The sequence below is a fragment of the Notamacropus eugenii genome, chromosome 1 (assembly GCF_028372415.1).
Source record: "Notamacropus eugenii isolate mMacEug1 chromosome 1, mMacEug1.pri_v2, whole genome shotgun sequence".
In the NCBI taxonomy this organism is placed as follows: Eukaryota; Metazoa; Chordata; class Mammalia; order Diprotodontia; family Macropodidae; genus Notamacropus; species Notamacropus eugenii.
Window position 1 is genome coordinate 251,663,751 of NC_092872.1, and position 17,613 is coordinate 251,681,363.

General features: G+C 38.3%; 1 protein-coding gene across 4 annotated transcripts in view; it reads right to left on the reverse strand.

Annotated features, from left to right (window-relative positions):
• Positions 1 to 481: 481 nt before the first annotated feature.
• GRID1 (glutamate ionotropic receptor delta type subunit 1) overlaps positions 482 to 17,613 on the reverse strand; it is a 1,146,328-nt gene continuing 1,129,196 nt past the window's right edge. For 2 of the 4 annotated variants that reach the window (XM_072628547.1, XM_072628546.1), the window contains exons 14-15: positions 17,230 to 17,470; positions 482 to 2,797 (exon numbers count right to left, since the gene is read on the reverse strand). In XM_072628547.1, coding sequence (XP_072484648.1) covers positions 2,369 to 2,797; positions 17,230 to 17,470 — 670 coding nt within the window. In that variant the 3' untranslated portion in view covers positions 482 to 2,368. Of the gene's footprint in view, positions 2,798 to 16,434; positions 16,977 to 17,229; positions 17,471 to 17,613 lie in introns of those variants that run through there. The other 2 variants (XM_072628545.1, XM_072628548.1) reach the window with 2 other exon arrangements.

The following is a 17,613-nucleotide window of genomic DNA, read 5'->3' on the forward strand; positions in this document are numbered from 1 at the left end:
TATTTTTCCCTTTACCAATACCTTCAATGCTGTTTAATATTCTCTCTCTCTCTCTCTCTCTCTCTCTCTCTCTCTCTCTCTCTCTCTCTCTCTCTCTCTCTCTCCTTTCTCTCTCTCCATTCTTTGCATTTCTTCTCCATCCTATTCATTTTCTTCTCCTTCCTGTTTACCCTGTCTGCATGCTTCCCTCATTCTCTCGGTCATCTCCTCTAAGTCAAACAGATCAGTATGATACAACACACCATGATGAACAGACCATTTTGGAAAGGAAACTGATTTTAGGTGTGAGATAAGGCAGTGAGAAAACAGACCAATTCATATATATGAAAAATTATAAATTGAATTCCTGGAGCTAGGCCCTCAAAGTGTCAAAGGAAAGCATACAATGTATTCTACTCTCCTGTTTTTCATTGCATCCCAAATGCAGTTTTTCTATTGAGGGTCAAAAAAAACTATTCCCCACCCCCCTCCCCATGAGTGAAGAGTGAGCAGCATCAACTTCAGATTATATTTGTCTTGATTAGAAAAATAGAAATTAATCACCTTGGTTTCCATCCCCCCCATTTTCAACATTCAGAGGTAAACAATAAAATTATAAAGATACTTTTCCTCAGGGTGTTTTTAACTGACTATTGGAGGTAGCCTTCCTTTCTTTGCTGCTCAATCATTTCACTGGGGACTTTAGTAAAGAAATCAATTCTGGGCTCATTAACACCCCCATAGATATATCTTCTGAATAACTATACAAAGCCATAGACAAGGCAATCAATGTGACTTTTTATTTCTCCACGAACACAACTCTGTATTCCTCTCTTCTCTTTGCCCGACCTTTTAGGTCAAAGCTGGTCCAATTATATTTTTTGGGGGGGAGGGAATTAAAGGAGTCATTTAGGCTGAGTTCATCTTGTTTCTGTTACTGACTGCATGACTTTGCCCCATAGGGACGGAGATGTATAGCATTTTCCAAATTGGCAGGTTAATAAAAAGAAATGCAGTCATTTGCAAAAGGAGAGGAGCTGAAGTGATACATTCAAGATTACTTGAAAAATTCAGCTCCTAATGATGTTTGTCTTCTGTCCTGGTTCAAGAACCCCAATGGCTTTCTTTTTGTTGCTGTTGTTTTTCCCCAGCAAATGAGCTGTTCTTGCTATAAGAGATGCTTTTTTCGTGCTGACTTGCCTTCATATTGATATACATTAGTGAGTCTAGTCTAGAAGAAATCAAAAGAGAAGAGGGTAGCAAGCAGCACCAGTTGTGTATCAATTCAAGCCTTACCATTTGGTGACTCACTGGTCACAGGTGTTGAATGGCATATCCTCTTAATCTTTGAATTGTACCAGCATTTGTCTTATGGGATTAGAACTACCTTACACCGGTAGCTTCTACAGTAGGCTGAGTTTTCACCCAATTCACACATAGGGACCAATGCATCTTCTTATCTAGTTCCTCATCTTTCTTTTTACTTTGACTTATTATCTGTGTCAGCAGCTCCCCCATCATCTATATCTGTGCTCATACCACCTGTACCCATGCTGGATCTCAACCAAATACTATACCCACCAGAGCTACCCTTCCCCATCAAAGTGAGTACTGCATCACTTTCCACAACCCATCACTTCATGTTTTGACTCAAAGGAAAGGTGAGGGGAGCATATGCAAAGAAGAAATCCAAGTTAGTCACATAGCATTAAATGTGGGAAATCACAGGTTGACCAACTGGCTATTCCCTGATAGGAAAAGTAAAAATAATTCAGGAGTTTTGTTACTACTGCCTTATTTGCTCCCTCCATTCCCCTGTTATCTTGTGTTTTTTTTTTCTTTTTTTAATGAGTAGAGGTGGCCAATGTCAATGCCAATTTTGCAAATTTAGAAGATCAAACTAACAGTACAGGCCAAGAGAGGAAAGATTCAGAGGAGAGGGGGATGCAGATGCCAAAGGGGCACTTTACAATCAGCAGCAAATACCTGTGGGCTCTCACAAAGGACATGGAAACCCATTCTACCCTCCGAAAGGGAGTGGGGTCCCAACAATTGCTTCTTGCCCTCAGGCCCAGGAACAGGGCATCTTTGGCACTTCAGAATGATCACAAGTGGTTTGCCTTTTTATTCATATAGAACAAAATTTACAAATTCATTCATACACTTCTTGTTTTTTGTGTTTTTTCTTTTTTTTTCTTTTTTTACTGACTTCGAAAATTGGGAATATTCAAAATACACTTTTACCCCACTTCATTCTCTCATTATTTACAGGTATGTACAAGAAAAATGTAAGAGTCTTTTGTGTTTTTTTTTTCTGTTTGTTTGTTTTTAGTTGTATTAAAAAGCTCTGCTGGTTGGGTGGGTGGGCAGAAGGGTAGGTGGGTGTCAATCATATGGATGTTCCATGGGACGTTTCCATAGCCTCTGGAATGACGCCCCCAGGCACAGACTGGAATGACATGGGGATGGGGGTCTTCACGGGGCTCTGACGAAACAGTCCCCCATTGGGAGATCTGTGTTTGCACTGTATTGAGGGCATGGTTGCTGAGCTGCTGAGTGGCAGTGGTAGATTACTGCCTGCTGCTGCTGATAGTGTCCGACTGGCTGCATGACTGCTCTGTTCGGGCAAGAATGTGGTGACGGAGAGCTGAGTGTTCTGGTACTCCCGAACCGGCTCCAAGGTCTGGCTGGGTGGCATGCCGCCAATCTCCAAGGCTGAGATTTCAATGGATGCAGGAGAAATCTGCTTGTGAGCTATATCTTCATCAATTAAGCTGTTCATACGTCTATGTACTTGCTCCAAATTCACTTCTTTGTCCTGGTGAGAAAGCACATGGCAATCAGTCCCAATCAGTCTCTCTTACCTTACTCAGAACATATGTGACATGGATGGCTCCCGTAGATAAACTATTGTCCTGGGGTTCCTAAAGCATCCATGAAAATAAGAAACTAGGAGGTCATGTGAAATGAGAAAAGTGATGATATTATATCTCTGGCAGAGTGGCAAGAGATAGCCTTGGAGCCAGGACAACTCATGTTCATATCTAACCTTTAAACCAGGGACTCTTAAGCAAGGACCCAGGAACTTGGTTTATTTTGACAACTATATTTCAATATAATTTGTTTCCTTTATAATGCTACAAATTTTATTTTATGCATTTCAAGACATTACACAGAGAAAGGGCCCATGTACTTCACAAGACAAAGGCGTCCATGATACATGAAAGTTAAAGAACCCCTTCTCTAAACTACATTGACTGTTTGACCCTGATCTTATGCTGTTAGCTCTTACTGTTCCAGTCAGCCCTCTGAAAGGTGATAAAGTTCTGCATTCATAGATGAAGTTTCTTCATATCAGTGAAATCCAAGGTCTAGACCTGATTCTTACACTATGGTTTAAACAATCACCATGGTAGTTCCTTTCACATTCTCCACCCCTCCCCTTTGCCCATACCTTCTCCCAACCCATATCCATACATTATCATTACAGTCAACTTTCACTTATATGTATAATGGAAAGATATAGATTGTTGAAATTCAGAAAATCTAAAACTTGTCTCAGTCTGCTGCCCCAGTAAACTACTGCCCTCATAAAACATCCCTCAGAGCTGTTCATAAGGAGATTAGGATATCATCTATCTGTCTGTCTATCTATCATCTATCTATCTATCTATCTATCTATCTATCTATCTATCTATCTATCTATCTATGTATCTTTTGAATAGTATAGATATACATATATATGTGTATATACAATATATGTGTGTATATGTGTTTGTATATATTATATATGTGCATATAGATATAGGTAGATGTCTATATCTTATTTATATCTAAATATCTATCAGAGAGAACAAAGAAATTGATTTGAAGTCAGAGGATTGGGGATCAAAACCCTGCTCTGTCACTTTCTACTTGAGTGACCTTGGGCTAGTCACTTATCTTCTCTTGGCCTCAGTTGCCCATATGCAAATAAGGATATTGGACTAGATGACTTCAAACAGTCCCTTCCAAATATAGGTTTACAGTGTATGAGCTTTAAAATGAATGGGATTTTACTAGATGTTCTTCCTCTTTCCATTCAGCTTACTTTCCTCTTGGTAAAATAGCTAATGACAGAATAAAGGACCTTTAGCTATTACCAGGAAGAAAGAAATATCACCCATCTGCATTATTTGAGACAAGTTATTTCCATTCCAGAGTCTTCAATTTACTCCATCTGTAAAATGTGACAATGAGATGACTTCAGATCCAACACTCTATAATTCTAAAATTCTAGGGAAATGAATGCTATGCAAATGAGAAAAAGGAGTTGCAAGGACCTCCCAATCCCAGGGTTCCTGCATGGACCATGAGTCTCAGGTCTCAAGGACATTTCATTAAACCATGAGCATTTTGGAATGGTGTGTCCCCTGCTCCCTTCCACCATGACCAACTAGAAAGGTATTATTAAAGCAAAATTAATTTTCTTAAAGTTGAAAAAGCTCATCAAATATTCCCTTTGTAAAATATTGGATTGATTATTACCATGAAGGCAAAACACAGAAGACAAAGTAGCCCCTGAGGACATAATCTTATGCTTCAGTATCTTTCAAAGTACTTAAGGGAATTAGGTTCATGGGCAATATTTTAGATTTGAAAGAAACTTTGAAGGTCATTTGTCCTAGATCTTATCTTACATGGGGAAACTCTCTATTATGATTGCTAACAGATGGTCAGCAAGCCTCTGCTTGAATTCTTCCAGTGATGGAGAATACAGTGCAAGATTTGCTTATGTATTGGGGGATGGCGAGGGATGCACTGGACTGATTATTTTATCACTGAAACTCATCCATGATGTAGATCAGCAACTCATTAACCTCAAGAATTTCTTGGACACATTGAATGGTTAAGGAACTTAATTAGCCCATGCCATTTCATTTGTAGATAGCTCTCATTATTAGAAAGGTCTTCTATCTCTGTCCAATTTGTACCTTCTCATCTGAGTTCTCCCCTCTGGAATTACTTTGAATATCCAATCATTCTTCCACATGATGAACTTTTCAATCTCTGAAGACACTTATGAGTCTCATCTCCTCCTCTCTCTCCTCTCTTCCCTCCTCACACATACCAAAGTCTGATATCTCTGGGCTGAACATGGATGACATTTTCAGTTGATTCTTAGACATTAAAATGATTTGTTGATTAAAATGTTGAACAAAGCAGGGTCAAAGATGAAGCTCCATCCAAGGATGTGCTTAGAGTTTCTCACATTATTGTTGAATGCTATCTGAAGTTTTTCTGTCATCAGGAAATACCTGTGTGACATACGCTTGTACCTTTATACTTAAGCTCAGGGTAGTTGTCAGGAGGACTTGTGTGAAAGTTCAGTCTCTCTACATCATTACTTATTTTCTCAACATAAGTCCTACAAGATTTTTCTATCCAGATAATTAACCTCAGTTACCCTTTTTACCACCTTCCTTGGTATTGCAGTGGACATCAGGTATGGGGCATGGTATAATTTATGCCACCTCTCTCAGGATATCTGACAGGAAAGTTAATGCCTCCAAGAAGCAATTCAATTAAACACATGTGTTGCATAGGATGGGCAAGACTGGGTCTCAAAGTCAAACATTGCAAGGAACGGAAACCCAAAGGAAGAGAAAAATAGCTCAAAGAGGAATATGGCCATTGGACTGCTGAGACCAAGAGCTAAGAATAAGTATACTAAGAATCATTATCATCTCAACCTGGGACAGGAGTTGTGTGTTCAGAAGGTTATACATCAATTATGAGAAGCCAGATGTGCACAGATGAACTAGAATCAGGAAATCAGAGACTCACAGATGGCCTTTTTTTGAGGGTTGGGGGGAGCCAGATTGCTGATCTGGTAAGGAATCTTGAAATGTTTCGTGGACACTAAGTTTTCTCTTGAATGAATGAATGACAGTAAGGGCATTTAATTTGCCGAACTGTGCTAGGGATCAGATGTAAAGTGGAGTCCTATTAATGGAGGGAGGATGAAGGAGATATCTTCAGAATGTGAGTACCAACAAAAGGAAATGTTTTCAATTCCATCTTTGAATTTTTAGAATCAGATGCAGTGGATAAATTGGAGTATTTACTATATATTTGTTGGATTAGGTTGGATGCAGAGAAGTGAGACTTGGATGGAAAAGCAAAGGGATTTATATGACTGGGGGGAAAATTCATTGATGACATCACAGATCATTGAGAGCTATGCCAAGGTGGAATAAAATACTATTCTACACAATTGACTTCCCTTGATTGGAAGTCTATAAGTAAAGGTTGTATGTTCATGTGACTTCCAAAGGATTCCAAGAATCTCTTGATTGTTGTTCAAGTGGGACCAGTTCAAATCACAAATAAATAGGATGAGAAGATTATAGGCCCAGAGGTGTATGGTCTCTGTGGTCCCTTCCAATTCTGTGATTCCTTACTTTTACACTGACTCTAGGGGGAAAGACACAGAATTTGGTATCACAAGCACTTAGGTTCAGTTACTGATCCTCTTTCTTACTACCTATACGTCCTCAGATAAATCACTTTATGGTTCTGGGGCTCATTTTCTTCACTTCCAGCAGTGAATTTGATAAAATCTTCCTGCAGGTCTCTTTGAGCTCCAAGTCTAAGATCCTGAGAATATCAGGAAAACTATTGACAGTCTCACTTGATGTCAATGTCTGAGAAGTTCAATTGAAAATAACCCATCTAAACTGTTAGCTTGATTATAGCAGAGGACATTTGTTCATTATTTTTTTGTATTTGCATACAAGTCTGTATATAAATTTGTACAACCATTAGCACCTAGTCTAATAGCACATAGTAAGCACTTATTGAATTGAATCAAAATTTACTGAAATACAATGGGGGCTAAGGGTCATAATTTTATAATTGCTGTGATGTCCACTGATAAATTCCTTATGGGATGATTTGAGCAGCTGTTTCTTAATATCCTCTTTCAAATACAAGTTAGTGTCTTTTTGACATTGTTAACATCTTATGTTGGAGAGGGCTGAAATCAATAGTTTCCTGGGGTTTCAACTAGTTTTGAGCTAGGATGAAATTGACATTGCATAAGGTCCATAGGTCATTGGAATCCGCCCTCATTTCAGGTTTTTTATCTCTTATGCAAGGTGGGGTGCTATTTGAGATCTGGATTACCTAATCCATTTACGAATCTAAACAGGGAAGGCTTAATGTAGCCAACAGACTCCAAAGAGGTCATTTTTTATCATCCCAGAATCTCATTAAATCCTATTCTTATTGAAGTTGTTAAGATAAGAAAACAACTGCTACAAGAAAGAACCAGAAAAAAAAAGAGGGAAACCAACCAGGGTTTCATTATCTGTTCTCAAATAAGTTGTAAGGTAATTTGACAGCAAAGCCCATATGGGCATCCTGGAGATGAGCCTGTGTGTCTGCCTCAGGTTGGAACAATGAATGCCCAGCACAGATAGGATTCTGGGAATGTCTTCAATGACCTGCCTGCAAAATGGTGAGGATAGGGAGAGAAAGGGGAGTAGTGGTGTGCCAAAGGTTAATCAAAGTTCTACCTGGACCCCCACCTCCCACTCCCCACCCCCAAAACTGAATATGTCCATATCATTCATCATGGAGGATTTCAAGTTCCACATATGTGAAGGCATATATGATTTCATTCCATCATCCCCTGAAAGAGGCAAAGGAGTTCAAGTCACCACTACTTATGGGAAGTAGAGGCAGTTTGAATAATTACCTATATTTTGGAAGAAATGGTGCATTCCATTATGTTATGCAAATTCTAATACTTTAAAAATATATAAATGACTTCAGTTTACATCCTCATTATGCAAGCTTCCAATGTTCAGTCAGGCAATGATATGTAGGCAGATGTAGAAAGCGACTGGGAGAACTGTTCTTGCCATTGTTAATTTACCACAGGTAACTGTCCTAGTCAAACATCACTTAATGCAACATAAAAACTGCTGACTCATTTGCCATGAATCTGACTGGAATCTGATGCTGTGGTTATGGTCTCTCATTAAATATGATGACAGATGCACCACTGAGAGGTTGTTCCTCCACTCCAGACCTCTCACAAGCATTGCCTTCAGAGAGACAAAGTTCTGTAATTAAGCTGCTGTTCACCAATGTGGAAACAATACAATGTAGTCGAAAACGGTAATTAACTAAGCTCTCATCTATGTAACAGCTGTTATAAGTGGAACTCATTAGGACTGACATCAGTTGGGGTCTGTTGGCCACTGTTTCAAGTTGAGAAAGGGGGCAAAACTGGTGATAAGAAAACATTTTAGAGAAAAAATATAAAGTTTAATGGAAAGAACACTGGACTTGGAATGAGACAAGACTTGTCTTTGAATTCCACTTATATTACTCACTAGTTGCCTAACACTGGACATATAACTTCCTTTCCTGTAAAATGAGAATGATAATGCCCATAATACTTCCCTTACCTTGTTGTGAGGATCCAATGCGGAAATGTATACAAAGGACATTGTAAGTCATAAAGTCTTGTGTAAGTGTAGTTCTTGTTATTTATAAATACTTGGAGATGGATGGGAGAGAAAAAAAAGGACAGCAAAATAGACTGATGATCATAGAATCATAGATTTAGAACTAGAAGGGATCTCATAAGCCAGATATTGGCATAAGCTTTTCATATTACAGATGAATAAACTGAGGCCTGAAGAGGTTAAGTGATTTGCCCTGTGTTATATAGGTAGTGACAGACCCAAGAGCCGCAGCACACTTTGAGTCCAGCACACTTTCTACTATAGAGTAGTATGTACTTCCTATTTTTTGATTGGGTTAGATTGACTATTCCAGAGGGAGGGATTCAGATTTTATTGACTGCCCTCATCCACAGTGGACTTCTTGATGGAAAAACTTCACCGAAGCAAGAGATTCTTGGTCCTGTGCAAGGAAACAATGAGGAGTGAAAGGCAGGGGAGGCTAAGAAAAAAGAACAGAACTACAGTTTCATTGAGATGGAACAGAACTTCCAAGTTCATCAGGGTATGAGTAACTATAAGGCAACATAGCCCCAATGAATAGAGGGAACACAGTCACAAGAGGATGCTGCTAACACAATGCCCCAGGAACATCCATAAGAAGCAGGTAGAGCTTCTGATGGCCTGGACTCCCCTCACATTCTGATCTTCCCATCAAGGTGTGTCCCACTGACAAACTCCAGAGGGTAACAGGAACAAGGGATTGAAATAAATTAATAATAGCTGATATTTTTATAATAACACAGAGCTTCATGTCACTGACCTTTGCTACAAAATTCCATGATGGAAATCATGGATATTATTTTCCCCATTTAAAAGCTTGATGGGCATGTGATCATAAAGATATGGATTTCCTTCAATATAACAAATGATGGACTATGCATGCCTTCTCATCCTGTGTGATTCTTGTAAATATTTTGCCATAAACAACAATGGAGAGGAACCAAGTATGTTTAGATCTTTTCTATATAACTTGACATTGTGCTCATGCCAATGGAATACTTGGGTTGACCATTGGTTCTCTCTTTTTCTTCATATAACATCATAGAAACATAGCTCTAGAGCTAGGAGGGACCCCAAAAGTCATCTCATCAAACATCATTTTCTAGATGAGGAATCTGGCTTCCAGGAAAAGTTAAAAAAAATACTCATGGTCCTATGAGTAGTAAGAATCAGAGGAAAGAGTGGAACTCACTCCCTGTTATTTGGAAGACTGTGTTCTTTTCACTGTATCAGAAGAGGCCTATCACATATCAATCTGATGACTCTGAGAATGTCCTTTATACCACTTCTGTAAAATTCTTCCATTGGTAATAGGTAATAGAAAACTCATTCCTTCCACTGCTCATTCCTCTCCATTGTTATTTTGATGACTTGTAATTTTACTTTTTCAGAGAATATGGTATTCCATGAATGAATATGAGAAAGCATCACCCAAAGAATACTGGTATCAAAACCATTGGTCTGTTTTAGGGAGACACTTGGGATCATTAAAAGCAGTGCACACTTTCTCAACAACAATCTAGTCTGCTCTCATCTCCTCCGCAGTTCTGGGTCCAGATCCCTGAATCTCTTCAGTCTGATAGAACTATTGATGGACTTGATTCAAAACCTGTCCACCCAACTGCACATGATAGACTAGAAAATAGCTGTTCTTCATCTACTTGGTCATTAATTCCTCTGTGGATGTTTAAGCCAAATTCTTTTGAGTGATTAATAATGTTGTTTATTGCAATCTTCCTGGACATAATGTAATCCAAATAATGTCTCAGGTAAAGATGGGTCTCTGGAGGACATAATAATAATAACAACTTTTGCAAAGTGCCTACTATGTGCCAGGCACTGTTCTAAATTTTTTTTTATTATTCTCTCATTTTTTTTTTTTTTGACTTACAACATCTCTGGGAGATAGGTGCTATCATTATATCCATTTTACAGATAAGGAAACTGAGACAAACACAGGTTGAGTGACTTGCCCAGAGTTACACAGATAGTAAGAATCTAAGGGTGGATTTGAACTAAGGTCTTCCTAACTCCAAGATTGGAAATCTATTTGTTGTGGTACCTAGCTTATCTGTGTTTGATTCTTGTGTCACAGGAGTTAATAGTTGCGTGACCAAAGTGAAGTCCCCAATGGGAAGCTGAGAAGCCATTGTGTAGAGAATCCCTAATACAAGGGACAAAATTAGAGGCTCAGAAAAGACAAATGAATTTCTAGGTATTTCCCAATTGTTCATGGCATTTAAATGTAGATCTTTCCTGACTCAAATTCTAACTCTTCTTCTGTCCTCTCTCCCCACAAGTTTTGCTTTTTGTACCTCTCTTATGCAATAGAATATAAGCCTGTTGAGGACAACGACTCTTTAAAAAAAATCTTATATACTCACTTTAGCACAATGCCTTGAAATGATAAGCATTTAATGAATGCCATATTGAATTAAATCAAACATTAATTGAATACTTATCCTTTAAATGAAAGAGTATCTGAAGGGAAGATAAGAATACCCATCTTCCAGGGAATGTTAATCTCCTCCATCAGTTTCCACTAAGTATTTAAACCACATCTTATTTTCCTTTCCTTTCACTTTATATAGACACTACTGAAATTACTGAACAGGTGTGAATGGTGGAAATGACATGATTAGGAATGAGAAGACTTCAGATCCAATCCTGGTTCTGCCACTGAAAATTGCTAGATGACACCTCTCTGAGCTTATAAAACGGTGCTAATAGTTGCATTGCGAACTTTAAAAGAATCAAATGAGAAGGGAAAACACTTTTGAAACTGTAAAGTGATATATAAATGTAGACTGTTACTAAAACAGACAGGAAATATTAATGAATGAATTGTTCCTGGCTCCTTCAAAGAAAGAATCCAGATAATTCAAAGCATTATTTATATTGATGTCAATGCGTTGTTACATAATCAAACCATTATACTTAATTGTATATTATATGTGGCGATGCATATTCAAATTCTCCAGAGTGATGTCAATTTTACATAATCGTGTATATATCTATACAAATATATATGTACATATGCAAATGTATGTATGTGTAATATATATATACAAATATGTGTATGAGTAATAGATATTACACATACATAAATCTTACACTTATAAGTATGCATATATATGTATATATAAATGTATGTGTGTATGTATGTGTGTGTGTGTGTGTGTGTGTATACACTTCTACTAAAACCTATTCTGGTACCTAATAGAATAATAAATCTTACCTGTAAGGGACCTTAGAAGTCATCTATTTCATCCTTTAATTTAGCTGATGAGGATATTGAAACCCAGAGAAATACAGTCACTTGCCTAAGGTCATACAGGTAGGAAGTAGCTCTCCTGGTGTCCCAACTCAGGTCTTGTAATTTACTCCAAGTTCAGTGCATTTCCTAGTGTACTCCCTATGGCTGCCTCATATAGAGACATGGAAGAACATATGTGTTCTAGAAGGCTCTGCAAGAAGAATTCTAGCCTGAGTCAGTACTCCCAAGCTGGAGGCACTTCAAGGACAAGACCAACAATGGCCTTTATATGTTTCATAGCAAAACCAATAGAATGCAAATTCTTTGAAAATTGGGAATTTTTTTCCCTATGTATTCTCAGCAACCAGAAAAATGCCTAGTACATTGTAGACAAATGATGATGATGATGATGATGATGATGATGATGATGATGATGATGATGATGATGATGATGATGGGTTTATACACCTCTTTAATGTCAGCACAAGCCTTTGTAAATATTTCACAATGTGATGAGATGTATGTGATCCTCACAACAGTCCTAGGAAGCAGGTCCTGTTATTACTCCCATTTTACATATAAGGAAGTTAAGGTAAATAGAAATTCAGTGACTTGTCCAGAGTCCTGTAGTTAGGAAATGTCTGAGGCTGGATTTGAACTCAGGTAATCCTGACTCCAGGTTGAGTATTTTACAAACTGCACCACATAGCTGCCAAAATAAATGATTGAATTGAATTGAACTGCATGTTGCATTATATTATGTTGTATTATATTTCAATAGATTGAATAGCTTAACTATATTTAGAAAAACTCAGGACTAAGAGGCTAGTTACTCAAGGATTCAATATTTTGGCCATAGGAACTTACAAAGAACACATCCTATGTTGTGAACACTACCTTGTATTGATGAAAGGAGTACGGTTATTTATGAAATCATGTTTTTTTTTAAAAAAATAAGTAATTTATGTGCATATGCATGTCTATATATACATATGTCCATATATACATATACTCATAGACACACATATGTGCATGCATTTAAACACATACACATATATGACAGTGCGTTCGTAAGTCTCCCAGAGTCTCTCAGTAGAATAGTGTTGGGAAGAAAAATGTAGAGCATGCAGTGAGGGAAGTCATTGTAGGTCCCATGGCATAGTGGAAAAATTACTGGATTTGGAATCAAATAAACTGGGTTCAAATTCTGGTTTTGCCACATAGCAGCTGATACAATACATTATATCAATAGGGACTCATTTTTTTTTTCATCTGTAAAATATACAAGATGGATAAGATGACCTCTCAAACAGTTTCAGATATATATCAATGATCAGTGGATCCTAGGTATGGAGAAGACATCTGAGTATTGAGCAAAAGGGAGACTGGGAAGAAAAAGGGAAAGGCCAGGGGACTATGGAGGGAAGGAGGAGGCATCCATGCGGAATTAATAGGTTCAGTTTTCAGAGGGTTGAGGAGAAGAATGGTGGGAATCCTCTTAATTTCAATTTCACCTAAGCTAACTTTTAGATGAAATGAAAAGGAAAGCCAAAGAATGAACAGAAATGGATTCCCAAAACCAAGCTTCTGAGAAGCAATGTCATGTATTTCATTCCATACACTTTTTCCCACTTGTACATTCCTCATCTTTATTTCTTCAAAATATTATTGTAAGAGAAGTGGACCAGGTCTCTTCATGAATCTAAATCTTTTTACTACATCCAATATCATTGCCATGTAGAGTGCTGCAAACTCCTAAATATAGTTACTATATAATTGTATATAAATATCCCTTGGGGAAAAATCATGTTTGCATTCATATGCATATTAAGAGACTAGATGCCCAATGGAACTGAACACTAAAAAGGCTGCTGTGGATTCTTCTGAATTGAAGAAGCCTCATTATAATATCATTACAAATGGCAGCAAAGATCTTTAGAACGACTTGTGACAAGAACTGTGGTCAAATTCTGAAATTTTAAGAGCCTGTGATTAATGTTCCTTTCCAATCTAACTGCAAATATTACTCTCTAAACCACAGGTTACAATTTGGACAGTAGAAATGGTTGTCTAGTCCATGATTAAATGAGCCTTTCATTATTTTTGAAAGATTGCATTATAACCAAGAGAAAGTAGAGCCAACTAACACTTAGCATGTCCAGTTAAGAGTAGACACTGGCTACCTCAGTACATCTGTCAAGAACAAGAAAGCTGTTAAAACTAGTTGAAATTTGCAGGTTCTAATAGTGGCACTCATCCACATCTGTTTCAGTGAAAAGAGTCAGACAAGCAGACCTTATTGGCTCAGATTTTCCCACCAGGTCAATCTCAACCCCAGTTGTATCTGAATCCCATAGAGATTTTCAGGGGTAAGGGATAGAATGAGAATTTGATGTCACTTGTTTAAAGTGCTTGGGATTTGGGGAAGATGGGAAAGGGACTGGTCACTATTTAACAGTTCATATGATTCTCAGTCTTGGTTTATCTCTTTCTGTCTCTATCTGTGTCTCTGATTTTCTTCTGTCTCTGTCTCTCTCTGTCTCTCTGTTCCTTTTTTTGTCTCTGTCTTTCTGACTTTGTGTCTCTTCCCCCTCCCCACTTCCCTCTCCCTTATCCCTTACTTTCTGTTTTTCTGTATTGTCTGTCTCTATCACTACTTTCTCTCTCTGTCTCTCTGTCTGTCTTTGTCTCTATCTCTATCTGTCTCTCTCTGTCTCTCTTTCTGTCTTTGTCTCTCTCTCTCTCTGTCTCTTTCTCTGTCTGTCCATTTTTCTGTCTATCCGTCTGTCTCTCTCTCTCTTTCTGTCTGTCTGTCTGTCTCAGCCTCCCCTATTTGGTCAGTGGATATTAGTCCCAGCCTTGCCTTCATTGTAGCTAAATCTTCTTAGTCTTCTGTGGTATTTCAAAGATCTAAAGTCCCTTGAGATTAGGGACTCCTGGAAGATTATCCCGATGTGCAAAAGTCAATGATGGTGTGATTGGCATTGATTAGACCCTTGAAATCCATTTTCCACCTAAGTTAAAGGATCATCTCCCCTCTTGGGAAACCTCTAGCCCAAGAGTTTTTCATCCACCTTTCTCTACATCCTGCCCAAGTCAGCTTTAGATGGTAAAGTAAATGGTCATTTAACTCAGTAATCATCATACACCTTGATCCAAGTGATTAGGAAGTAGAAGAAATCAAATAAATGGGTTTAACACAAACATCAGACCTAAGAAAAATGTAGTAATGGGCATGTATCTAATGCTTCCTCTGCCCTAGGTTTTACTTTAAATGAATTTCATCAAGAGAAAAACAAACCTTTTTAGCATAATAAATGTTCTTTTAAATCTTTCTTTTCAATTTTGACTTCCTTACCCAATAACACCACTTTTCTCTTCCATGCTCCTGTGGGGTTAGGGTCACTAGGGATGCTTGGCAAATCTCCAGTCTGACATTTATTCAGTGTGGAGAAGTGTAAGAGGAGCAGAAAGAAAAACAAACAAAAGGCATTCTCCCAGCTAACCAAATGACCCTTTTCAACATGAGAATGGAATTCACATTCATTGGTAGGTATATCAAGAAAGGAAATATGAAATGGTTGATAGATAGTTGGCTTCAGAGTCAAGATGTCATAGATTCAAGTCCCAGCCCTGACACATACTGGCTGTGTGACAATGAATAAGTCACTTAGCTTCTCATTCTCCCAGAAAACTGTATTTGAAGAGCATTTGGGATATATTGTTAGAAAAATTTCTTCACTAGGAGTTCTGTACATTTAGGGAATAATAAGAGAGACAGAGAAAGACAGAGACAGAGATAGTGTCATAAACACTAGACAGAAAGAGAGAGAGAAAAATAGAGGCACGGAGATATTGAGAGACAGAAACAAAGATAGAGATCAAGAGACACAAAGATGCAGCTCAAGAAGAGACAAGTAAAGAAAGGAGAGAAGCAAGATAAGAGATAGTGATATAGAAATAGATAAAGCAAGACTTAAGTCAGTGGTGATCAGTCACTGTGGTGCTTTTTTGCATGAACAAATATCACTTTAAATGAAATATATCTCATCATGACATAAAAGTGAACTTAGCTTTTCAAAGGGTAATGAGAGTGGATTAAAAGCTCTGGCACATTCTACCAAGCTGGGAAAAGATTCAAGTATTGGACCAAGAATGGACTATATATGTCTCTGTCACTTAAGGAATTGCTTAGCCAAATCATACATGATCATCAGCTTGCACTGTAGACTGATGAAATTTTTTGGGTCCAGCAACATTCAAAAGCCAACCAAGTCCTACAAGAGATACTGTGCTTTAGCTCCTGGATTTATCATTGAAGGAAGAACACAGAGGGAGCACATACGCTGGGGAAATCACAGCTCCATGAAAGATTGTATAGCATTGAGTAAAGGCACATGACAAAGCAACCTAAAGATCTTGGTTCTGCATCTGTTGGCACCAGATTCACAGACTTGAGATACTTCGTTTTCCACAATCTCCTTCCACCCCCACCTTCAAAAGGCTCCCTGAGATCAGAATTGATGAATTCTTATTTCCATTCTTTTCCAGCTGTGTTGCCGCTACTTGTTTGGAAATAACATCTGTTTGAGCTGAAGGAATCTTGCAAGTGTCTCGATATTTCCAAAATTACCAGAGGTTAGCTTGTTAAGCAATTTAATTGATGCAAATAGACCCTGCTTTTATGCAAGAATGTTTCAAGAATGAATTTAATTTCTTGGTGATGGGAACCCTACCCCCAGACATTTCAATACCCATTGCCTTCCTTCAGTGAGAGCTTTCTAGGGGAAACACTCAGAAGGGCTTTTTTTTTTTCAGAAAACAGTTTATTGGGGGTCAGGTTTGAGGGAGAGGCAGTAGGTCAATAACATGAGCAGTCCCTGGTATGCCATCTCCTGGGGAAAAGGTCACTTTAATTCAACTCTTGAATTTCACCTAAGGTCAAGTTTGGCATTGACCATGATGAACCTGAGTCATATGTCTGTGTCTATGTATTGACCATCCTTGGTGGGCAGTATGTGGGAGACAGCTCATAACTCTCAGAGGAAACTTAGCACAGTTTTCCCATACTGACACTTGGGATAAATGGCCAAGGGGCAGGTGGGCATGTATTCTGGGCTACTCTCTTACCCCTAGAGCTGGTCTCTCCAGGTCAGGGTAGAAGCACATTGGTGAGGCAGAGTGGGTAAGGGCGCCCTCGTGCTGCCCACATTGCATCTGCTCTATAGATAAATACAGGACTTTAATGCCTTGGCACTTTTTACAATCATAAAAAAATCACTTAAATTTGTTCTTTTACAAAAAACACACAAGAAAAGCACTGTAAAAAAAAAAACAACAAAACAACAAATCTATGTTATGTCTCTAAGCTATATGAAAGTGATTTATATCATTTATAAGAAAAAAATCCTAAAAAACTCATAGCTCAACTCTTGACTTTGAGCTTCCTTAAGGAATAGGATAAAAGCTATGGACCTCTTTCGGTGTTTCCTGATGGCAGCGGTTGCTGTTCCACCATAGCTCCAGGGCTGCCACCAGGCACGCAAGGAGAAGGCCCACAGCAAGGATGCAGAACACACCAGCAAAACTGTGTAGTTTCAGGGACTTGCCATCTGTCTGAGCACTTGTGTGGCTATTCAGGTCACAGCGACCCATACGTGGCCACCATTTTTGTTTGAGAACGTCCAAGTCACCAGTATCCTGTAGCTCCAGGATTCTGAAAGATAAGATGAAGAATGATCACTAAGACTGGAAAATGACATTAAATACCTATTTTTTATATTAACCCTATGTTTCTTATCTAATTTTAGCATGGCTGGAGGAGAGTGATCACCATGAACAGTGGTAGGATTAATACCA